The sequence below is a fragment of the Brienomyrus brachyistius genome, chromosome 23 (genome assembly GCF_023856365.1).
Source record: "Brienomyrus brachyistius isolate T26 chromosome 23, BBRACH_0.4, whole genome shotgun sequence".
Classification (NCBI taxonomy): domain Eukaryota; kingdom Metazoa; phylum Chordata; class Actinopteri; order Osteoglossiformes; family Mormyridae; genus Brienomyrus; species Brienomyrus brachyistius.
The window spans coordinates 15,797,206-15,818,517 of NC_064555.1; the positions used below are offsets into that span (position 1 = coordinate 15,797,206).

At 43.8% G+C, this 21,312-nt stretch overlaps 1 protein-coding gene across 1 annotated transcript; it reads left to right on the forward strand.

Moving 5' to 3' along the window:
• Positions 1-642: 642 nt before the first annotated feature.
• trappc3 (trafficking protein particle complex subunit 3) lies at positions 643-6,207 on the forward strand. The gene is made up of 5 exons (XM_048993710.1): positions 643-819; positions 3,052-3,149; positions 4,556-4,655; positions 5,145-5,327; positions 5,617-6,207. Exons 1-5 carry the CDS (start codon positions 778-780, stop codon positions 5,734-5,736), a joined length of 543 nt encoding a protein of 180 aa, XP_048849667.1. The 5' UTR covers positions 643-777; the 3' UTR covers positions 5,737-6,207.
• Positions 6,208-21,312: the final 15,105 nt, after the last annotated feature.

Genomic DNA, 21,312 nt, shown 5'->3' on the forward strand with positions numbered 1-21,312 from the left:
TTCACTGGTCTGAAGTACTGCAGGTATACCAGAATGTGGTCTTTCCATTTAAAGAGAATGCACAGTGACACCTTGTGGTGTCTGCATATATACATCTTTAGAACCTGTATTTGTACGCAATGGTGGAAAATCCAGGTTCAGAAAATGCAAATCCAGTCCAAGATTTTCTTTCAACTAACCAGTTGAACATAAGGAGTTACATTCACAGAGTACGCAAATGGCTGCTTGAAACAAATTTTTGGTCTTGATTTGTACTTGACCTGAACTATCCACCTCTAATTGTTTATAATTAAACATCTTGTCAATGATATGACTAATTCTGAAAAACATTTTCTTCAAACTCAATAACATTCAAAGTAGTTTATTACATTATGTACATTCAATATCTTAGTGAATGAGTTAAATAAATAAATAAACAAACAAACAAATAAATAAATAAATAAATAGCCATTCATGCATCATTTTCCGCTTGATTTATTCGAGGTAGTTACTTAACTATTAGGGTAAGGTGACTACTCCTATGTAAATCATCACGTCCAGGGTGTACCCCTACCTTGTGCATGACGTTACCTGCGATAAGCTACAAGCTAAAAACTACACACCCCATAAACGTCGTTTTAAACTTCCGGCATTCGCATGTTCCGTTTCCTGACAAACAGGAAGTAGGATAATTCCCATCTTCAGGGAGATATAAGGTCTACTGTACTCTTCTCTTCGGGAAAATAAACTCGTAAATAAATTTGTTACTAAGTTAACGCGTCTGCAACGTGAAACATAATGTCGAGGCAGTCCAACAGAACAACGGAGAGCAAGAAGATGGTAAGTAATCTCCGTTCTTTGGAAGCTGTCAGTGCATTAAATTACACGGAATAAGGAAGCATCTTGATTTAGTCGCAGTTAACTTGATGTCTTACTAACAGTAAACCAATGTCTACTGCATGTACCGGGCGGTTTTGTCAATGAATGTTTCTGCGGTAGAACTACGGACATGTACACAAGCTGGGTGTTTGGATGTTTTCGGAGGAGTCAGCCAGCCGGGGCGGCCAGGCGGCCCGAGCGCGCGTCAGAACCGGCTTATGAGGCCGCCCCCAGGTGGCGCGTTGCTGTTAACGTGTATAGGCGCGGGGATGCACGCCGGCGCAGCACGAGGACACCTGATCCGATCTCATTCATTAACTCAGCCTTTTGTGGTTCGCTGACGCAAGTTAAACAGCATACATCTAGAAAATACCGAATTTGCACATTTGCCATTCTACATATGAATGGCCCACCAATGAATGAGGTCCATGACTGCAAATGGTAAATAATGAGTTCTCTAAAAAGAAACTTCAAATTAGCATTGCATTTCTATTGCATCCACTGATATTACTCCTAGTTTGTGTAGTTTAGGATACGTTTCAGCACTTTCTAAAGCTGAGATTACAGGACTACCTGTTCAGGTTTCAGTATGAGTTGTAAGACAATGGGGCAGCTTGCTTCCTGGCTCCGCTGCTGCTTTCCACTGATACACGACTGCTAAACATTTAGAAATATGCTTGGATGTGCATCAACATAAATAAACTTATTTTATATCCCAACCAGTGTCTAATTTTGAAATCATTGATAAAGAGTAGTTGCTAGGTACCTTGCGCTGTAATAGGTAGGTATGGATGTCTGTCCATTCTGTCACTACCTCTGTGCCTGATCTTATCTCTCTCCTCTCTTTTATCCTGCCTGTCCCCTTTTTCCGCTTCTCATTGCCTAGCTTTGGTATTTGCCATTTATTTCACCCTCTGCATCCATGCGTCACATGGTAGGTTGCTCATTTGTCTGATAGCTTTAAATAAGGCATGTCTTGACCTCGGACTCATCTGGCTTTATGTTCAGAGATAGTCTCCGGCCCCCAGTCCTTCTTTTCAAGTTCATATTTTTTGGTGTGTAAAAATATTTGGTTGTGTTTTAAATTTAGAATCTCAGCAAAACAGTTATGCGTGTTCTGTGGGGTGTGTTAGTGTTTCATCTTATCATGTGGTAGTAAGACTTACTACCATTTTGTTATTAATGCAGTCAGAAAGTTAAAATGTCATGATACACTTTCTGGAAGTGGATGTAAAAAAAACAGCGTATTTGGCAAGCAGGGCAAATTATTCAATCTTTAATTCTGCAAAGTGTCAGCACGATTCCTCAGGGTAAGATGACCCACGGCTGGCATCGAAAATCAGACTGTGAGCTTAGCTAGTGAGAAACCTCACTTTTCTTCCTCTCAGGGATTTATAAACCTGTAGCTAATTTAATGCGCAGATCTGTGTGCTTGAAGATGGAGCATCTCGCAAAGTCATCTAACAGACAGCAGCAGTACTGTTAGGGGAATTTGGGGAAGGTCGCAGTTCTGTCTCTTCGCTGGGCTTGTGCTTTACATACCCTCCTCATCTTCCCCGTTCCATGTGAAACAGGCTCAGTGGCTCTGCAGCCGAGTACTTTCTGACACCTGGTTGTGGTTTCAGATCGCAGATCAGATGTAGTAAGAGATTGTTTCCATTCCCAAAGATGTGCAGTGATCATGAAGAACAATTTGAGGCGTACAGCACCATTTGGGTGGTAAGGTCCTTCAGGGATAAGGCCGAGCTGCAAAAAGAAATCAGGTTTACTCAGACAAACTGTATGGTTAAGAAGAATGAAAATTAGACCATTTCTCCTGGTGCATATTTCTTTGTAGGTATGAATATTTAAATGTATTTGTCATTATTTTCTGTTTACATATTCCAAATAAATTTTACTCAAATATGAAGAAAGCATGGCTTAGATGGGTGCCAAATTACGAACTTTTGTTTATTTGCTTTATTTCTTGCATGTGGATCACAGAAGGGTGTGCAAGTAAGACGTTCGAATCACAGCACCATCTGCGGACTTTCTTCATGGCTGATTCCGGGGAGGTCGGGGGGGGGAGTCACCCATGGTGTTTTCCTGTTTTCGTTCCTCCTCTTCCTTGCGTTCCCTGAGCATAATGTGGTGCGTTGATCTGTTCGGGGGGGTCACCCACCTTGCTGTCTTTCTGTCCCTTTCCCTGTACAGAATTCAGAGCTCTTTACTCTGACGTATGGTGCACTGGTCACCCAGCTCTGCAAGGATTACGAGAATGACGAGGAGGTGAACAAACAGCTGGACAAGATGTAAGTGGCTTGCGGCTTCCTTCCTATGGTCAGACAAGGCATTTTGCAAACCCCTTTCTCAGTCCCTGTCAAAGTAAAATCCATCCAGTGCAAAAACAGGGGTGGGGGATGAAACATTGCATTTATACATATATATATAAGTATAATCATTAATGTGAAATGTGGCATGGAATTAATAATAATAATAATAATAATAATCTGTTTAATAGTATACCCAATAATTGTACAAAGTAAGTTAAAACATGGTTAAAATAAGTTGTGAAGTACACACTTTTTTGTACATGGTAAATCTGCCCCATAATCTTGTCATCTGTGTTTATGGAAGTTCATCAGAGTTAATCAAGTTTGATTACCCGCCCCCCACCTACTCAAAAACTGGCACCCTGCATGCCTGTATTCCTACCTGGGTCCAATGTGTCTTAAGTTGCAGCCTGTGAAGTGAGCCTCTTTGAGTTTCAGTTCTGACACATAACCTTCCGTCCCGCCAGATGTGCGTCTCTGTGTTGCCAAGTTTTCCGGCCATGTTGCATTCTTGAAGGCCTCATATGTTTGAGGCAGCAGCTTGACTTTACTCCCAGCACAGACATCACATATTACAATAACACTGGGGGAAAAATAACCATTGGGGTGCTGCACAAGTTTTTCAGCCATGTGCTGCGCAAATTCTTGTAAAATCCAGGCTCATTTGTCACAGTGGAGCAGTTTGTTTTTGACATGGCACTGAGATGTTAGATGAAAACTTGTATATATGCATCCAGGAACCCTGGAGGAGAAGTATGGAACTGAAGGAACTTGGTTGTATTTTTTTTATCTGATACTGCTTAGTAATCACCTTTTTTGTCGTTGATATTGTTCATAAATTCATTCTCTAATTTTGTCAGACAGCTAAGTAAATCCGAATCAAACAAGCGTATATAGATGCCACAGACACTCGATTTGCTAGGTCTTGAATATTCTGGATGGCTTCCTTGTTATATTCTAGCCAAGATGAGAAAAACATATTTAAAACTATTACCCACATCTTCAATTGCGTAAAATTAAGCAATATTAAGTAGTGTCATACACATGTTGAGGAAAATTACATGGTAAGTTAGTGGTTGGGTTATGTTATTTATTTATGTATGTTTGCCCTTGTCCTTCTGTTTTTATGTCCAGGTGTGTTGGTTTTATGTTTTGTGCGAGTACGTGTGCCATTGTCAGGCATTTTGATAGGTCTTACCATAAGCAGTTTGGTGCCCGTTCAGATTAGTGAGAACTTCCAAGCCTCTAAACTGTGGCCCTCTAGGTGCCTGTGGAAATATTAGAACATTTGTGCAATTTAAGAAAACAAACAAACAAACTGAAGCAAAGGTATCTTTAGTGCTGTTTTTCCCTCAGTGGTGATTTTGTCCTCGCCTCTTTCGCAGGGGTTACAACATCGGAGTGAGGCTCATAGAGGATTTCCTGGCGCGGTCGAGCGTGGGACGCTGCCACGACTTCAGAGAAACTGCCGATGTCATTGCCAAGGTAATATAAACATGACGAGGACCTTCATAGTTCATCTGCTTTTGTTCCTTAGCTTTTAAAATGATGAGATAATTGGATGTTAGACAAAAAATGATACAATTTAGCTTAAAATATTACAAACTAAATAGGCCGCTATGCTACGTTGTGTAAAGTTTTTGAAACTAACAGGAAAGACAGTAATTATACCTGCTTGAAAATGACTAGGATTGGCTCAAGAAACTTTCTATAAGATTGTAATTGTGATCAGTGCAGTCAGCTCTGTACCATAAACTTGAAAGTTTACATATTAGTCACCTGCATTGCTGTCCCTGCTACAATTTTAGTGTCGATCCTTTTTTGTAGTGTTGTTGGTTTCAGTCTGTTCAGATGGCTACGTTGAATTGAGCTTATAAAAGGCAACGGGAAATTCTGTTAACTGAATCGGTATGAGAATAATGACTGGGGACTGGTAGAGTGAGATTTTTGGGTACTCATTGAATTTCCCCTCAGGTGGCATTTAAGATGTACCTGGGCATCACCCCAAGTGTGACCAACTGGAGCCCAGCGGGGGATGAATTCTCCCTCATTCTAGAGAGTAACCCCTTGGTGGACTTTGTAGAGCTGCCAGACAACCACAGCAACCTTGTGTACTCCAACCTCTTGTGTGGTGTTCTGCGGGGAGCACTGGAGATGGTGAGAAGATCATTTGTTGCCCTCAAATGGTCCTGTCGTGTAGAGATGTCTGAAAGATTTAGGGACGATATTCCAAACTGCCCCTTTGGCCAATAAAAATCAAACCTTACACAGACTCCTGGTTGTTAATTGGCCAAGGGAGGGACGCACTGGGGTTTCCTTCAGTAGCCCAGTTGTGAATGAGCATATGGATGTGATTTAGAGAGGGAGGATTCAAAGCATATAAGTGAAAGAATGAAAATTACACTCTGGCCTTCAACGTCCCAGTTGACGTTACCCTTTCCTACAGGTCCAGATGGCAGTGGATGTCCGGTTTGCTCAGGACATGCTGAGGGGTGATAACGTGACGGAGATCCGGATGAAGTTCATCAAACGTATCGAGGAGAACCTTCCAGCAGGGGATGAATGAGCAGCAGCACAAATGGGATTGCTAGACATGGAGGAGGAGGAGCCAGAGATGGCTGGGAACAATGATGGACTCCATCTAGATCAGGTTCCAGCGAAGTCTGTCCCTGATGTTATGGGAACCATGCCTGGGTGTGCCAGTAGACAGCCAATTTTTGACTTCTCCTTCACCATTGGGACACTTGTATTCATAAGCAAGCAGGGTACAAATATCCAAAATACCCAGCCCTTGATGCTGAATTCTGTACACTGGATTCAAGTGTGTTTAGGGGTCCACCCCCCCGCCCCCCCCCCCCATTATAAATTGGTTCAAGCCAAATGGGGAAAACTGTTGTTTTGAACAAAAGTGGTTGTGTTCTAGTTTGTCTTCATATTGTCATATTTTCCTTGTTTTGATTATTTTTTTCCTTACTGCTTTTGTTCGTCACACGAATGACTTCCTTGCTAAATTATTAATAAACAAACCCTTACAATGGTCTGTCGGTCTTCTTGGAAGAGCCATCAGAAGGTTTCAGTAAGTACTTCTTTGTATTTGCCAACATATAATAGCGTTTCTGCTAGATGTTCGTTAAAATTAGTTTAATTTTCACCCAAGTAACATTAAAGGGAGTAATGCTCCCTTCATTTCATTTTCAGCGATGTAACGGAATCCCGAACAGGTGTGTTGGTAAGTCCCCGACAGAAACTGCCTTAGTTTCCACAGGATTCCCTCCCCTCCCCCTCGTCCCATGCTAGAGGGACGTTATAACCTGTTGCGTTAGTACAATACTGTTCTGCCTCGACCAAAGGTAACTGTAGTTAGAGGTATCCAGCTAATGTTTTGAACGTCGTATTTTCATTTACCCAGAATACCATGTTCTGTTACGTACGTCTGTTTTATATATACCACATCACGTATGCCTCATTTTATGTGTATGTGGCGTAAACGCCTCTGTGGGAAGACAAACGACATTTCCCTGTATAGTCCGCCACCAACTATGGCCACCAGAGGTCACTGTAAGCATTGTTTTGCCGAGATTTTATTGTCTGCAGCGTTTCCATGTCGGTGTTTGACTTTGCGAGTCTCAGTTTGATTTGCGCATGATTTCAGTACATTCTTGCAGACCTCAAGGGTAGGGAAATTTTTTAATGGCTAAATCCTTCGTCTGCCGTTATTTGAAGATGTTGGATCTCAAAGCAAAATGTTGGAAAATTTGTGCAATGTGTTGACATTTTGAAATAAGCCCTTTTAGTGACTCCCTAAAGAGTACACTTCAAATTGCACGTACAATATGTGTATTCTGTACAATGTATACATTGGAAAGAGACATGGAGGAAGTGTTTCTCAGCAGACGGTTGGTGTAAATCATTTGTCCGAATCAGCCACTTCACCATGGGGGTATACAGATGGGATTGTGTACTGTGGAAATCCCGTATCGGTCTTCCATATGCTCCCAGGAATCTGCTCCCAGTTGGTGACAGGATCGGTTCCCCATTGTCCCTGGGGTTTCCTACACGTCCGCTTGTATTCCGTCCTGTCTGCTTGCGATAGCAGAAAAACCTCCAGTGCTGATGTCTGAATGTTTGTACTTCGCTTGCAGAGAGAACTGTGGCCTCATGCAACGTTGCATCTTCTGCCATCGCATTCCACCTCTACAAGCTGCATTTGCATGACCCCTCCCCATCTGTTAGTGCACTTGATACCCCAGGACAGCCACGTGTATGTCACCTGTGTTTCAGGCTAATTAATTAATATAAATCTCAGATTATGCTACCAAATGCACTTAATGATTAGTTTTCCCTGTAGTTTTTCTTGAATTGGATTAAACTATTGCAGTCTCCTGCTTGCCTACGTCCTACATACAGTTTACTTGGGGGTGCTTTTTTTTGTTCGTTCTTCACTGTCTTACACTTCTTGCTCTCGCAAAGACGTAGCAAACCCTGAAGACCTGAGACAACACCCACCAATCTAGTTTAAGCCCCCTAAACACTACCATGTGGTCATTATGGGAAACAAATGGGGAAGGGCATGCCGTAACAGTAACGCTCCATGTTTGGTCCGGGCGCCAGCTTATGGTTATTGGACGCCTCCCGCCCCCCCGCACCATCCCTTCACTCCCCACTTTGCTCACTTTCAAGCTGTGCCAGGGAGGATGTATCCATGGGAGGAGGCAGAGGAAGAAAGAGGATGAAACGGAGGCCAGGGGCATTATGGGAGCCACCTTGAGGGAGTATTCAGGAGTCTTTACTGTCCTCTGCCAAAATAGCATACATGTGCCCAGGTAACAGGCCCCACATGGCTGGTGTGAAATGTCATTTCCTGGGGTCTCCGTGCAATTTGTGATGAGGCGAAGACAAGTTAACAAAATTATGTAAAGCTAAAAAGCGCATCCACTCAACATTCACATCTATGACAAATTGCCATATATCCGACATACAACAGTAATGTATTTCAAGTAATAAACAATATATACACTTGCTATCACACTGTCAGAGAGCATGCTGGGTAAATGTCAGGGATTTGCCATGTCCAGTGTGGGAACTTTGTTACAGCCAGTGTTGCTTTTCTCTGGAAAGTGGAACAGCAGGGTGAATAGTCGTCCTGGAGTTGTGTGTGGGGGGTGGGGGGGGTGGGTGTTATATTAGTTGTTCACATATGATAAACCATCTGTTTCACACCATGATGCTGGACGTTCAGCAAAGATCTCCATCTGATGTAAGGGGAGCCGTTTCTGCAGACATTTTGCACTCGTCATTTTTCCGGGCGTTGTGGGAGAAGGAGGGTGCCCCGATTCCTGCTTTACAACTTTTCCAGGGTCCCTTTCAGACTCTCCATGTTCTTGCATTCCAGGAAACGCTGGGTTGTCAGCTGTAAATAGACTTTTCCCATTATTCAATTTGTTTTTATTTTATTTCTTAACAGTGGAAATGTTGTGTTGTCCTGGGTATTTCTTGAAGTTATTTCTTAACAAAAACTGTTGTAATGTGGTGCTGATTATTTCTGAATTGCTTGGATAAAGGCCTGAGGTGTTTATGTCTAATGGAGTTGAGCATAAATACATTGTTACTTTGAAAGCTCAATTATAAGTCTGCATGTTACAAAGACTAGAAAAATCAGTCAATCAGTAGGGGGTGGTTTTTGCAGGTCAGGAAGGTTGTTGGTTCAAACCCCATGTTTGGAAGTGTGATTTTGCCATTGGGCCCTTGAGCGAGGCCCTTAATCGCAATCCCTCCAGGCACACTGGCTGATCCTACACTGATTCTCACTTATACATCTGCTCAGTAAATGTAAATGTCTTTAAGTGAAACATAACGCTTACCCGACTTTACTGCATTGATACTTTTATGGTATTAGTATTTTTAAATTTAAATGTTTTAAAACAAAATCTATTAGTGTTGTGTATTGCTTGGTATTGGTTTTACTTCACCAATGAAATCAGGAAATGGAACAAGAACATCCAGCTGGCCATTATCTGGGGGGGCGGGGGGGGGGGGATATGTATCCAGAGCTCTGTGGAAACATCATGAGCATCGATAAAGAATATAGTCCGAAAGAGATAAGACTTCAAGTACCAAAGCAAAAATGTATTAAAAACTGTAAATAATTAGGTCATCCGTTGTGGTTAAATGGCTGTTTGGTGTTGGCATAACAGACAAGAACACTCAGTCGATGGATTAATATAATTTATACAACATGTGTCACAGAGCAATTTCTAGCAGTTATAATGACAGGCTTTATTGCGGACATGATGGAGTGGGTCATGTAAGTCTTTGGGAAATAGATCACTTGAGGCCAGACGCGTTATGATTTATGGTCGTATAAAACCTCAGATTCAGATAGATGCTGATGTGTTAAGGAAAAAAATGGTCTGAAGGTATATTTTTAGGGTACACATTATTCTGTAGGTTGTATATTTGGTAGCTGTGCTGTTCATTCTGCATTATTATATCGGCTTATGGTTTTGGTTTAGAAAATATGCCCGTATAGCAATTTTTTCTGAACAATATAGCAAGAGTAATGTCTGGTGTCTGGTTAAAAATCCATCTTCCTGAATGAATTGAAAGACAAATGCACCTGAATGTGATCCTGAGTTTTATCTGTTAATGGTTAGTGCATCGCTAATGCATCTGCGCAGTGTTCTGTGTGGACAGCGAGAGACTCGCCTGCTCTCTCAATGTTGACAGATATGCCTCTCGAAAAGAGGGCCTCCACTTGGATTGATCTTCTGCAAAGTGAATGCTTGGAACCACAGGTGGGGATGATGGTGTGCAGGTCAGAAGCTGGACTTCCCACATGTCTCAAATCACCCCCTTGCTGTTCAATCCATGTGTCTTGTTGGTAGGAATGACAGATCATCCAGGTTGGAACTACCTGCCCCTTGCAAACCCTTGTGCTCCTCCGTGTGAGCCAAAGTGGTCCCACATCCGATTTTCAGTCAGATAAACTCCTCCATACCCAATGACACTTAACAAACCCCCCCAAACTTACTGCAGTGCATGCAGACTGCCAGCACACATTGTGTTTCTAAGTGTTTGGCTCAGAACATTGTGCCCATGACCAGAAGGTTGTTGGTTCAAATCTCAGGGCTAGCAGAATTATCTTTCCGTTGGGCCTCTGAGCAAGGCCCTTAACCCAGAAATTCCCCATGGACTGGCTTACCCTGCTTTAGCAAAAAATGTGCATTATTGTAAGTAAAAGCATCTGCTAAGCCAGTGTAATGTACTATGTTATAAAGGCCCATTTTCCAAGGTGGACTGAGTCAGTGCAGGTCCCAGCTGTGATGTATGGGGCCTTGTGATTGTACAGGCCTAACAGGTTATTTTGACGTTCCGTAATTGATGCTGTTTTTAGTTACACAAATATACAAATTCTTCAGTTGAGTTATTCATAACTCACGGTTTTTATTGATCAGTTCATTATGGGTCAGGCCTCCATCAGCATCACCTCAAGACAGCAGACTCATGACATCATCGTAGGGCCTACACTGGGGTCAAAGAGGCAGCTGCCAGCTCCTTCCCCGTACCATACCCTCCCAGCTGCCTGTCAAAGGTAACGTTTGTGTTGTGAGGCAGCTGGGTGGGATGTAGTATCGGTGTTCTGCGTCAGGCATTGGGTCCAGATCCAGTTACATTAGTCAGTAGCTAAATAGGTTTCTGTGTTCAGACAATCCCTCTTTCACAGCCTAAACCAGGGATACACCCAACCTAACAAAATAGATGGTGAGGCTTTGGCATGTGGGACCAACAGACATTTTCTTTGCCTGACCTTGTAAGCGTCGGCAGCCAAGCCTGTTTAGAAATCAGCTGTAATAACGGCAACGTGAATCGAGGTGCCTGTCATTATTCCTGTAATGGCTCACACTATGATAAATAGTCTCGGAACCAGTGACGTTAGTCATTAAACATAGGTTTCTCTGTCCTCACATAGTTTTGGCCGTTTATCGTGAGTGTATCTTTATTTTCATTAAAATAAAACACAGAGTACTTTGGCAGCCTTATCACGGTAAAACATGGAAGCTTAGATGACTGTAACAGGAGACAGTTGTTTGTAGCAAAAACATTTGTCCTGCAATATCTTATAAATGAGCAACTTATTTGGCTATGTACCCTGCATAGAGAATTTTTTTTTTCCTTGACGTTGCGTAATGTATTATTTTAGCCATTTTTTTATGATAAAATGAAAGAAGAATGAGAGACTGGCATGGTCAGATTTGTCCATGCTACGTTAGTGTCTGTCTTGTTTGTGTACTGGTTTGTCACAGGAGTCTAACCTAACATTTAAGGAGGCTATGTTTTGTGGTTCCTCAAGACCGCGTAAGCGCCCTCTTTAAAATGGACTACAAGAAGTGCTTTTGTTAAACAAGCTGAGGGGCATGAACGTACAATGTATGCACCTACTGGGGTCAGAATGTTAGGCCCAGGTCAAACAAAGTGTATGGCCAATAAAACAAAGCTCTCTAAGAAGACTGTTTGCATTATCTGTCCAAAGGGAAGGCAGAACCCAGAAGTGCCTTAGCCATCTCATGTAGACCTGCCTAAACATTTTATTGGTAACACTTTACTTGAGGGGACACAAAGTCTTAGTTATACACTGACCTTATGTTAATTCATCATTAATGAATCGTGACGCATGTTTTATTGCAAGCAGTCACTATATTTGTTATTATAACCGTTAATTCTGTTAACTTGCGATGGAACAAGTCATGAAGTTATATACTCATCTCATGTTAATTCATCATTAATGAATCACGATGCATGTTTTTTCTCAAGTAGCAACTGTATTTGTTCGTGATTTGTACTTCAGTGGTAACTGAGTTATTAAAGTTTTTGTGCCCCCTCAAGTAAAGTGTTACCATCTCTAACATTTTGAGAAAATAGAGTCAGGCAGTATTTGGGACAGTTAGGGTCCGGAGTCCTGCTCATGGAAATCACTTTGTAGACCTGGGGATTTTGTAGCAGTGAATCTCCCCCCACCCCCCACATCACAGGCACAGTGGCCTAAGCCCTCTTTCTGAGCCTCTACATCTAGCTGCAGATGCGACTTGCATTTCGACACTGATGGTTGCACAGCCTACACTACTCAGGGTCGCAGGTGTCCCTGACCGCATACTGTAGGTGTCCGTCACCTTGTAGGTGTCCCTGACCTCGCAGGTATCCCTGACCTCATAGGTATCCCTGACCTTGTAGGTGTCCCTGGTCTCACAGGTATCCTTGACTTCGCAGGTATCCTTGACCTCACAGGTATCCCTGGCCTCATACTGTAGGTTTCCCTGACCTCGCAAGTACCCCTGGCCTCATAGGTGTCCCTGACCTCATAGGTGTCCCTGATCTCGTAAGTATCCTTGACCTTGTAGATGTCCCTGACCTCGTAGGTATCCTTGACCTCGTAGGTGTTCCTGACCTCGCAGGTGTCCCTGACCTCGTTGGTGTCCCTGACCTCATAGGTGTCCCTGACCTCGCAGGTGTCCTTGACCTCGCAGGTGTCCTTGACCTCGTAGGTGTCCCTGACCTCGCAGGTATCCTTGACCTCATACTGTAGGTTTCCCTGACCTCGCAGGTACCCCTGGCCTCATAGGTGTCCCTGACCTCATAGGTGTCCCTGATCTCGCAAGTATCCTTGACCTTGTAGATGTCCCTGACCTCGCAGGTATCCTTGACCTCGTAGGTGTTCCTGACCTCGCAGGTGTCCCTGACCTCGTAGGTGTCCCTGACCTCGTAGGTGTCCCTGACCTCGCAGGTGTCCTTGACCTCGTAGGTGTCCCTGACCTCGCAGGTATCCTTGACCTCATAGGTGTCCCTAACCTCACAGGTATCCCTGACCTCGTAGGTATCCCTGACCTTGTAGGTGTCCCTGGCCTCACAGGTATCCTTGACTTCGCAGGTATCCCTGGCCTCATGTGTGTCCTTGACCTCGTAGGTGTCCCTGACCTCGTAGGTGTCCCTGGCCTCACAGGTATCCTTGACCTCACAGGTATCCCTGGCCTCATACTGTAGGTTTCCCTGACCTCGCAGGTACCCCTGGCCTCATAGGTGTCCCTGACCTCATAGGTGTCCCTGATCTCGCAAGTATCCTTGACCTTGTAGATGTCCCTGACCTCGCAGGTATCCTTGACCTTGTAGGTGTTCCTGACCTCGTAGGTGTCCCTGACCTCGTAGGTGTCCCTGACGTCGTAGGTGTCCCTGACCTCGCAGGTATCCTTGACCTCGTAGGTGTCCCTAACCTCGCAGGTATCCTTGACCTCGTAGGTGTCCCTGACCTTGTACGCTCGCGGTCCAGGCCTTTTGGCCCGCCTTCGCGCCATTTAATGGAGTGTCGAAAGCTGCCCCTGGTGGTGCTGTAACATTTAATACTCTACATTTTTTCCTTGGGCCCTATTTACTTTCACAGGGTCTGCCTGCACACTCCACACATGGTTTCCTTCCCTGCGCATGTGTGCAAACGATTTTGTTTACACACTACCAAATTGCAGTTGTAAAATTGTAATTACCAGGATTGTAGTGTACGTCTTACATGCCTATTGCACAGAACATGTTTAAAAATTATATTATACCATCATTACCATTTTAATGTTAACGTTTATGAGATTTTTTTAAAAAGATGTGTGAAAAGTGGAATTATTGTTACCATTAATGTTTCTTAGTCACCATTAATAGAGTATTAAGGCTACACTCAATGTATGTCTGTTGGCCTCAGAGAACTTTTATTTTGATCCCTTGCTGGAGCTCCGCATGGTTAACGTTCTTTGGTCCCATTGTGGTTTGTTTCTGAAAAAATTCCTGACTGGAGGGAGCAAAGAGTACCGTCCCATAAACCCCTGTAACTAGACCTAAGCATTAACCCCGTACTTCATTCGTCTTGCCTTTTTTATGCTGCTTTGTCCCCTCTGGCACGCATTAGACAGGACTGAGGTTCTCTTCTTAGCAGAGAGCTTGAAGAAATTTCTTTGCATGTGGCTCAGAATCTGCATAGCAGACAAACTTCGGTCTGGTCTTACCCGCCACCTCCTGCTACTCAGCGCGCCGGAGCTCCTTACAGCTGCCTATTACATTTTTGTTTTTTATTGTGTTTCGCATATTATGGGCCATGATGTCATTTCCCGCTGCCTTCTTATAGAATCTCCCAGCTATAGATCTGTTTCCACTGTTGGAAATGGCCCATCGAAATCGCGCATATAAAACGCCAAAACCATAAGCACACCGCGAATAGCTTTAGAACATTTCAATAATTCAGTGCCTCCATTTTTTATATTTTTATTGCCAGAATTTTATATATTCTTTTATTATATAAATGCACAGTCAGGGCCGTAGCCAGAGTTTGAAAAATAGTGAGGTCCGGCCCCTGGTGGTGGGGGGGTGAGACTCGTCAGTCACATTACTGATACCGTGCCCTTCATAAGCTTTTTATTTTCTTTAATTAATTAGTTAAGTGCAACATTAGTTACCCTAACTTTTTATTCATTCGAATATTTAGTTTCAAATTTTATTTTAGCTCATAAAAATTACTGAGGTGCGAACCTCGGTAACCTCTTAACGGGCTGTGACTGTGTGTACAGTATTTTTAGTTTTGGTATTTTCAGTCTGTACACTACTTTTGGTATACTGGGATGTTTACCTGATAATATGAAACTTATTGTGCAATGGGAGTATTGTGTTTACACAACAACTACCCAGAATCATTGCCATCAACACTTATCGCAAAAGCTGGTTGACGGAAGAACATTTTTCTTCTGTGGAAAATTGTCATTCCACAATCTGAGCTTAATTCTCACAAAGCCAACACTGTGATGTTATGAGATTCTGGTCGTCTAGGCACAATGTGCAGCACCTTGTCATAGATCGGCAGTCATAGCACATGTTAATGAACGCACACGGGCACTAAAACCATCCTGTGTTTGGGCACGACATAGAATCACTCAAACAAAACGTCTGTCTGAAGTGAACTTTTCTCGAGTCCCGCTGCAAAGCAGACGTCTTTAGCAGACGAAAGAACGAGCATGGATTCTGGGGTCTCACTGCTCACACTTAATGGTCTTTCAATCAAGCCTGTTCCTCCTAATTCCCTGTTTCACCGCAGCAGCTGCTAAACTAGTTTTACACCGTAGATGGGTCAACACTCACAATGCACTGGGGGCTGGGTTTTTGAAGACACATTCTTGACACAGGCCTAGAAGTTGCTAATGTTGTTTCAAGAGAGAGTGTGTGTAATTGGGAGTGCAGGGTTTTATATATACATTATTCTTTGCCTCCTGTAGCATCCGCCTTTGCATGCGGTTTTATGATCAGGTACAGATTTGAGACTGAATTAATATCTGCGCTGAAATCCAATGGGATTAGTAGTTATGGGATGCTATTAGGAAACCCAGTGGCCTGTCAGTGATAAATTCAATTCATTTTTTTTATATAGAGCTTTTCTCAAGACACTTTTCATAGGTGTTTTGTGATACACAGTGTTGGAAGTTACTCACAAAAGTTTCATACTCAGTGTGGCTCTTTATACTCAACTGGTTGGATGAAACAAAACCTTGGTCTGGATTTGTACTTTCTGGACCTGAATTTTCCACCTCTGTCTGTAACTCCCAAGCAGGGAGATATAAAACCTCTGGGGCGGGGGGTCCAAGGTCAACTGGCGCGGTCAACCGGCACCCCAGGCATGCTAACATTATACAAAAAGAATTATTGAAAAATTCCATGTTTTTGGTCACTTCATTAATATTTTTATCCTGAGAAATAATTTTTACTCTTTCATTTTTCTAGATATTTTGCTGGGGTTCCTTCTTCCGGGAGCACATCAGTGGGGAAGCTCCGCAGCACTTTTGGTTCTGAGTAGACCCTCCTTCATGAAGAACTGATGTTTCTCCTCAATAACAGGCCCAAGAGAACATATTTAATGTACGTTGAAGAAAGAGGCAGGGTGAGCAGGATGGTCAGGGATAGTCCTACATGAAGCCGGGAGCCTGATCTTAGCCGACGGTAGCTCCATTCGGCCGTGGCACTGACTCCTTCATAAGCTTAGGAGTTGATAGATGGAGGACAATGGCAAAGAATGGAGCCACTTCGAAAAGCAATAAGGTCCCAGGATGATTTCTATTTTACTGTCATTATCTCATTGTGGTTCAATGGGACACGCTGTCTGGGCATTTTCCATTTTGCCCAAAGAGAGCCGCCCCTCAAGATGCATGATAGTCAGCATACATTTTGTTGAACTGCCCCTCAACCCCCAGGTGAGTTGAATTGTGTTTTTCTTACCATATTGTCCAACTCCTAAGTTTTACTGAGGCTATAAACTGCAGATTTACTCGGGACTCCCAATTCCCCCTCTTTACCAACCCCAAACTAAGAAAGCACTTGGAGGTCTTTCCCCAGAAAAGGTCTTGGAGACTGAAGAATCCATCCTACATTAGTACACATAAAAGCACTGGTCTGGAATTTGATATACTGTATGTCAACGCAGCATTCAGAGACTGAATATTATGAATTTATGGACCATAAACTGAGGCTCTGCATTAATTTTTACCATCAGCATAAGTGCTGCAAGCTTTTCATCCTCTGGGACAATTCATGCTCAGACTTACTGCAACAGTTGCCACCTGCCCTGGGTTTTATGGGATTGTCGTGCCTCATGTTAAACCAATATGAGGGGGGCAATATGTGCCCCCCCCCCCCCCAAATCAAAGCTCAGCATATTTTTATTGCCCTGGGGGGTTGGGGGATTTTGGGGGTGTTGCCATTCCATAATTACTTAGATCGAAAGTGGCCACCCGACTTACAGTGTCCTCACTTAGGGAGTTTTGGTTAGACGCCCGCAGACCCACCCTTGGTATTCCCGACTGTGTTTAATTGGGCTGGCTGGCGCTATAAGCCAGCTACTGTCTTAACTACATGCTCAAATTGTACTTTCTGTTCTCCTGCATACAGGACCACCCAACAGGGGCGAGGCGAATGCACCATGCGATCTAATCGGCACGGCGATCTCACAGGGGCAGTCTCCCGAACAAGACACCCTTGTTCAAAAGGGATTAACAGAGGAAAACCCATTGCACAGAGCGAGGGGAAAAAGTATTGAGTTTGCTTGAAATGTGTTTGGCTGACATCATGCTGAAGGGGAGGGGTGGGGACCGAGGAAAGGTGTGTCAGGCAGTCAGAGGCCAGGCAGGGATTCTTGTCTCCGGTGGTCACCCTCGTCATTTTTCTCCTGGTTTATCTGTCTTCTCTTTTTTATAAGAAGCTTACAGATGACCTCATTCAACAGCCATGAAGATGGAGAGACATGGGCCATTAATTTTTGATTGTTGCATTACAGACATTTAGCTTCCTCTGGGTATTTTAAAATGCCAAATATCCAGACCCAGTCTCGTTTACACATATGTGACCGCTAGACTCCTATCCTAGCATCTAATACACACAGTCATATTCACATAGTTGAATATTAATATGATAAAATGAAATATGTACCAACAAACATCTGCATGGGCATTGCAACCAATTGTAGGCAGTGTGTCTGTCAGTAAAGAATGATCACTGCCTTCCACCCACCTGCAAAGGTCAGTTCCTTTCTCATGGCACGGAGTTGCTCTGAAAGTCCCCGCTTGCACACGGCTGGGCGGAGGTGAATGAAACTTGCTGATAACTAACAAATGAGAGAGGGGAAGCGGATGGGGGGGTTCGTGGAGCCGGTTCTGTCTGGCCAGCTGGTGGTTTGTAGCAGACAGGAAGTGGCACTCTTTTTAAACTCTCATTCTGACACACCAGGTTTCGACTCCGCTAGACAGAAGACTCAGTTCTTCCTGCCGAACAGCCGCGATTATCCGGTCCTGGGGAAGGGCAACAGAGATTGACAGACTCGGCTGAATTTCGGCTGCTAAGCAAACATCTCATGATAATCCGGGGATAATTATATAAAAATATGAGAGCTCTGATAAGGTCATCCAGCTAAAACAATTTGCAGCTATTATTTTCATTAGGATTTAAAACAACAAGGCAATCAAATGGAACAGAGAATAATGCTCAATAATCTTCACTCTTCACGCTAGGTCTCGGGATTTCACCAAGAAAAAGCAAGATAATGGTGCAGTACTGATGCCAAATGGCTTGTGAAACTGCTACAGTGAGGTTTTGTTTGGGCTGTGGTTAGCAGTTGGTTACAAGTGATTGATTCTATTCCCTTCTGTAAAATCCTAAAAGAGTCACATTACCTTTAAATTAAAAATCCTTTGTTTGCCAGTTGCACAAGTACACTGGAATTCTTCTCCTTGCCTACCCCATCTTGCTCTCTATAGCTTGGGGGGGGGGGGTCACAGAACAGGGTCAGCCAATGTGTGGAACCCCTGGGGGGGGGGGCAGTTAAGGGCCTTGCTCAAGGGCCCACGGAAATGTGATTATCCTGCCCAGGCTGGGGTCAGAACTGGCAAGTTTCCGGTCCCAGGCACAGAGGCTCACTGCACAGAGTCACTCACCACCCCATATATTATAAACAGGATCTCTTTTTGTCCCAGAGAGTGTGTGTTTTTGTTGTTGTTGTTGTTTATGACTGTTTTTCTGTTCTGACAAGGTTAGCATGGCACACAAAAATGGAGGCCCTGTGTTATACTCTAGTATTGCAGCTGGAGGCACTGGGCTGGAGGAATCTGAGCGTGACCCTGGCTGTGTCCGACGCGGCCTGGCTGCCGCTGCGCTGGGCCCTTGTCCTCAGTCCCGCCGCCGTCTTCTTCCTGCCGTGCTCTTCCATCTGCCTTTCCCAGACCTTCATGCCTAAATATTTCAATCACACAGAGGCTGATTGGTGGGGAGGACCAAACCTGAAAAACAACTAAATATCACAGAGAAGCAGATGTTTCTCTCTTTCAGGCCACATGTTAGTGTTAAATGATCATTTCCTCTCTTTTTTTTCTGTTTTTCTTTTTGCGCCGATTCCAGTTTCGCAGGGAGCAGGATGACTGCATTCGACCCCCCTGTTCAGGTGCTGGATGCTTTATTACACAGTGCAGTTGGCTTAAAGAAAAGGGAGGCTGAATGAGCTTTAGCTCCTGCTCGTTAGGTGTGTTTGAAGGGCCGGGGGCAGAGGGGTGTCACAGGGAGTGGGGGGGGGGGGGTCATGGCAGATAGCCAGGACTGCATGAAGACCCCCAAGGGGGATCCGCAAGTTGCAGCATCATAGTCCCACTTCACTGCCACAGTATTTCCAGTTACATTTCAAGTTCACTTAATTGAGATTTTCGATTGGATTTTTATCTATTTAGCAGATGCTTTTATCCAGAGTAACATACAAATGAGAACGCAGAGTCAGCTAGTGCCTAGAGAGCTGGAGGGTTAGGGTTAGGGCTCCTGCCCATCAGCCTGTCCCCTCTGCGGTGGGAACCCTCATCACAGTCTCCGTACCCTAACCCGCTAAGTTATACAACATCCCACCGATTAGCTAAACTTTTGGCCAATGCAGAACCTCAGTAAACTCAGCCTTAATGCAGAATTTGCCAAGTACATTTTTAACGTAACACTATGTCATTATTAAATTAGCACTGCATTCATTTTCAGAATGTAAGAATTGAAGAGAATAGAAAAGGCATGTAAATTATTACAAGTGGGAGCCAGGGGATCTATATTTCTCAGTCTGGAGGACACACGTATGCAGTCTGTTCCACATACATGTAGGTGTATTCATATGAGGGTGTTCTGGGATTTACTGCTAAAAGAACCATCCCAGAAGCTCTTGAGACAGACTGAATTTATGGGTTTGAAGCTTTTAAGGGTGTTCATTGTTTTTCGTATTATATTATTTTGACCAGCAATAAGTACTGTAATGCTGCTGGGTGGTTACAATGGTCTGAAGTTTTATTATTATTAACATATTTTAGAAGCTGCACCACTGGCTCTCATTCAGGCGTTTCTTTTGTGAACGTGATAAAGGAGAGCAGTGCAGTAAATGCAAAGGCCTTTGCAAGAAAAAGCTGGCGATTAAAGAGTAAGCAGCTTTCTGCTGGCACCCGCCTGCTGATAAATCGACTACAGGAGGCAACAGGAGGTGGAGTTCCTCCGGAATTTTGGGTAATCAAAAAAAAAAATGCTAAAGAAAAGCATGACAAACTCCATTCCTTCCAGCTCTAGTTGTGTGCAAACGTGCCGCCTTCCTGCCGAAGAAATAAACTTTAGAAGGAGGAAATTGCCAACATTCCCCCAGCCCGCAGATTAGGGACATAACACAGTCTCATTTGCAGTATCCACACAGGATGCAAAGGCAGACTGCGTGGTCCAGGGTATCCATAGAGCCTCTATTTATCTCCATATCTGCATGTCTGTATGCATATTGAACCCAAATGAAGCTTCTCTTTCATTTGGATTAAGATGTCCGTTATAAGGCAAATGAAGTTGAAATTTCCGAAACTCACTCAGCCCGTTCTTTGTTGTGTTTGGGATGGGACCATCGATGACCTAACGTCAGGCTTTCTCATCATTTGTTACAGTAACGGGAACCAAAACACACTCAGTCCTCATGTAATCCAGTGGAGAACAAGGCCAGTCAATCCTATAGGCGACAGCTTAGGGCACCAACTTCTTGCCTGTCAATCTCCCTTTCCCACAGACAGGGGGCGCCGGCGGTCATGCTCGCACCACAGCGGCCGAGATCTGTACTGATGGAGAATTTTTGTGAAATTTCCAAGACTCAGTCCTCATGTACTCCAACGAAGAGCATGCATTAAATTTGAAAAACTTGCTGAATCCACAGAAATGGTACTTGCTTATGTACTCATGCTACCATTATGTCTGCATGGCCTGCGATGGGCTGGTATCCCGTTCAGGGACTCTGAGCTTCCTGGATAAGCAGTTATGGAACATGTGCATTTGGGTGGATGGCTGTATGCAGCAGCATACTTAAATACACCAGACAAGCTTTTTTCTCAGTTTTTTTATGTGACAAACTTTAGATCATTTTCATTTGCATTAATCTACTGAATGTTTAGGATGGACGACCAGCCAGATGATGGAGAACCTGCTGTCTGCAAAGAATACGACACCTGCGGGAAAGCAGCTGCACCTGACCTGAACTCCTCTGTAACGATAAAGCATCACGCAGGACATTCCGCCAGACTGACCAGAGTGCATTTTTCCT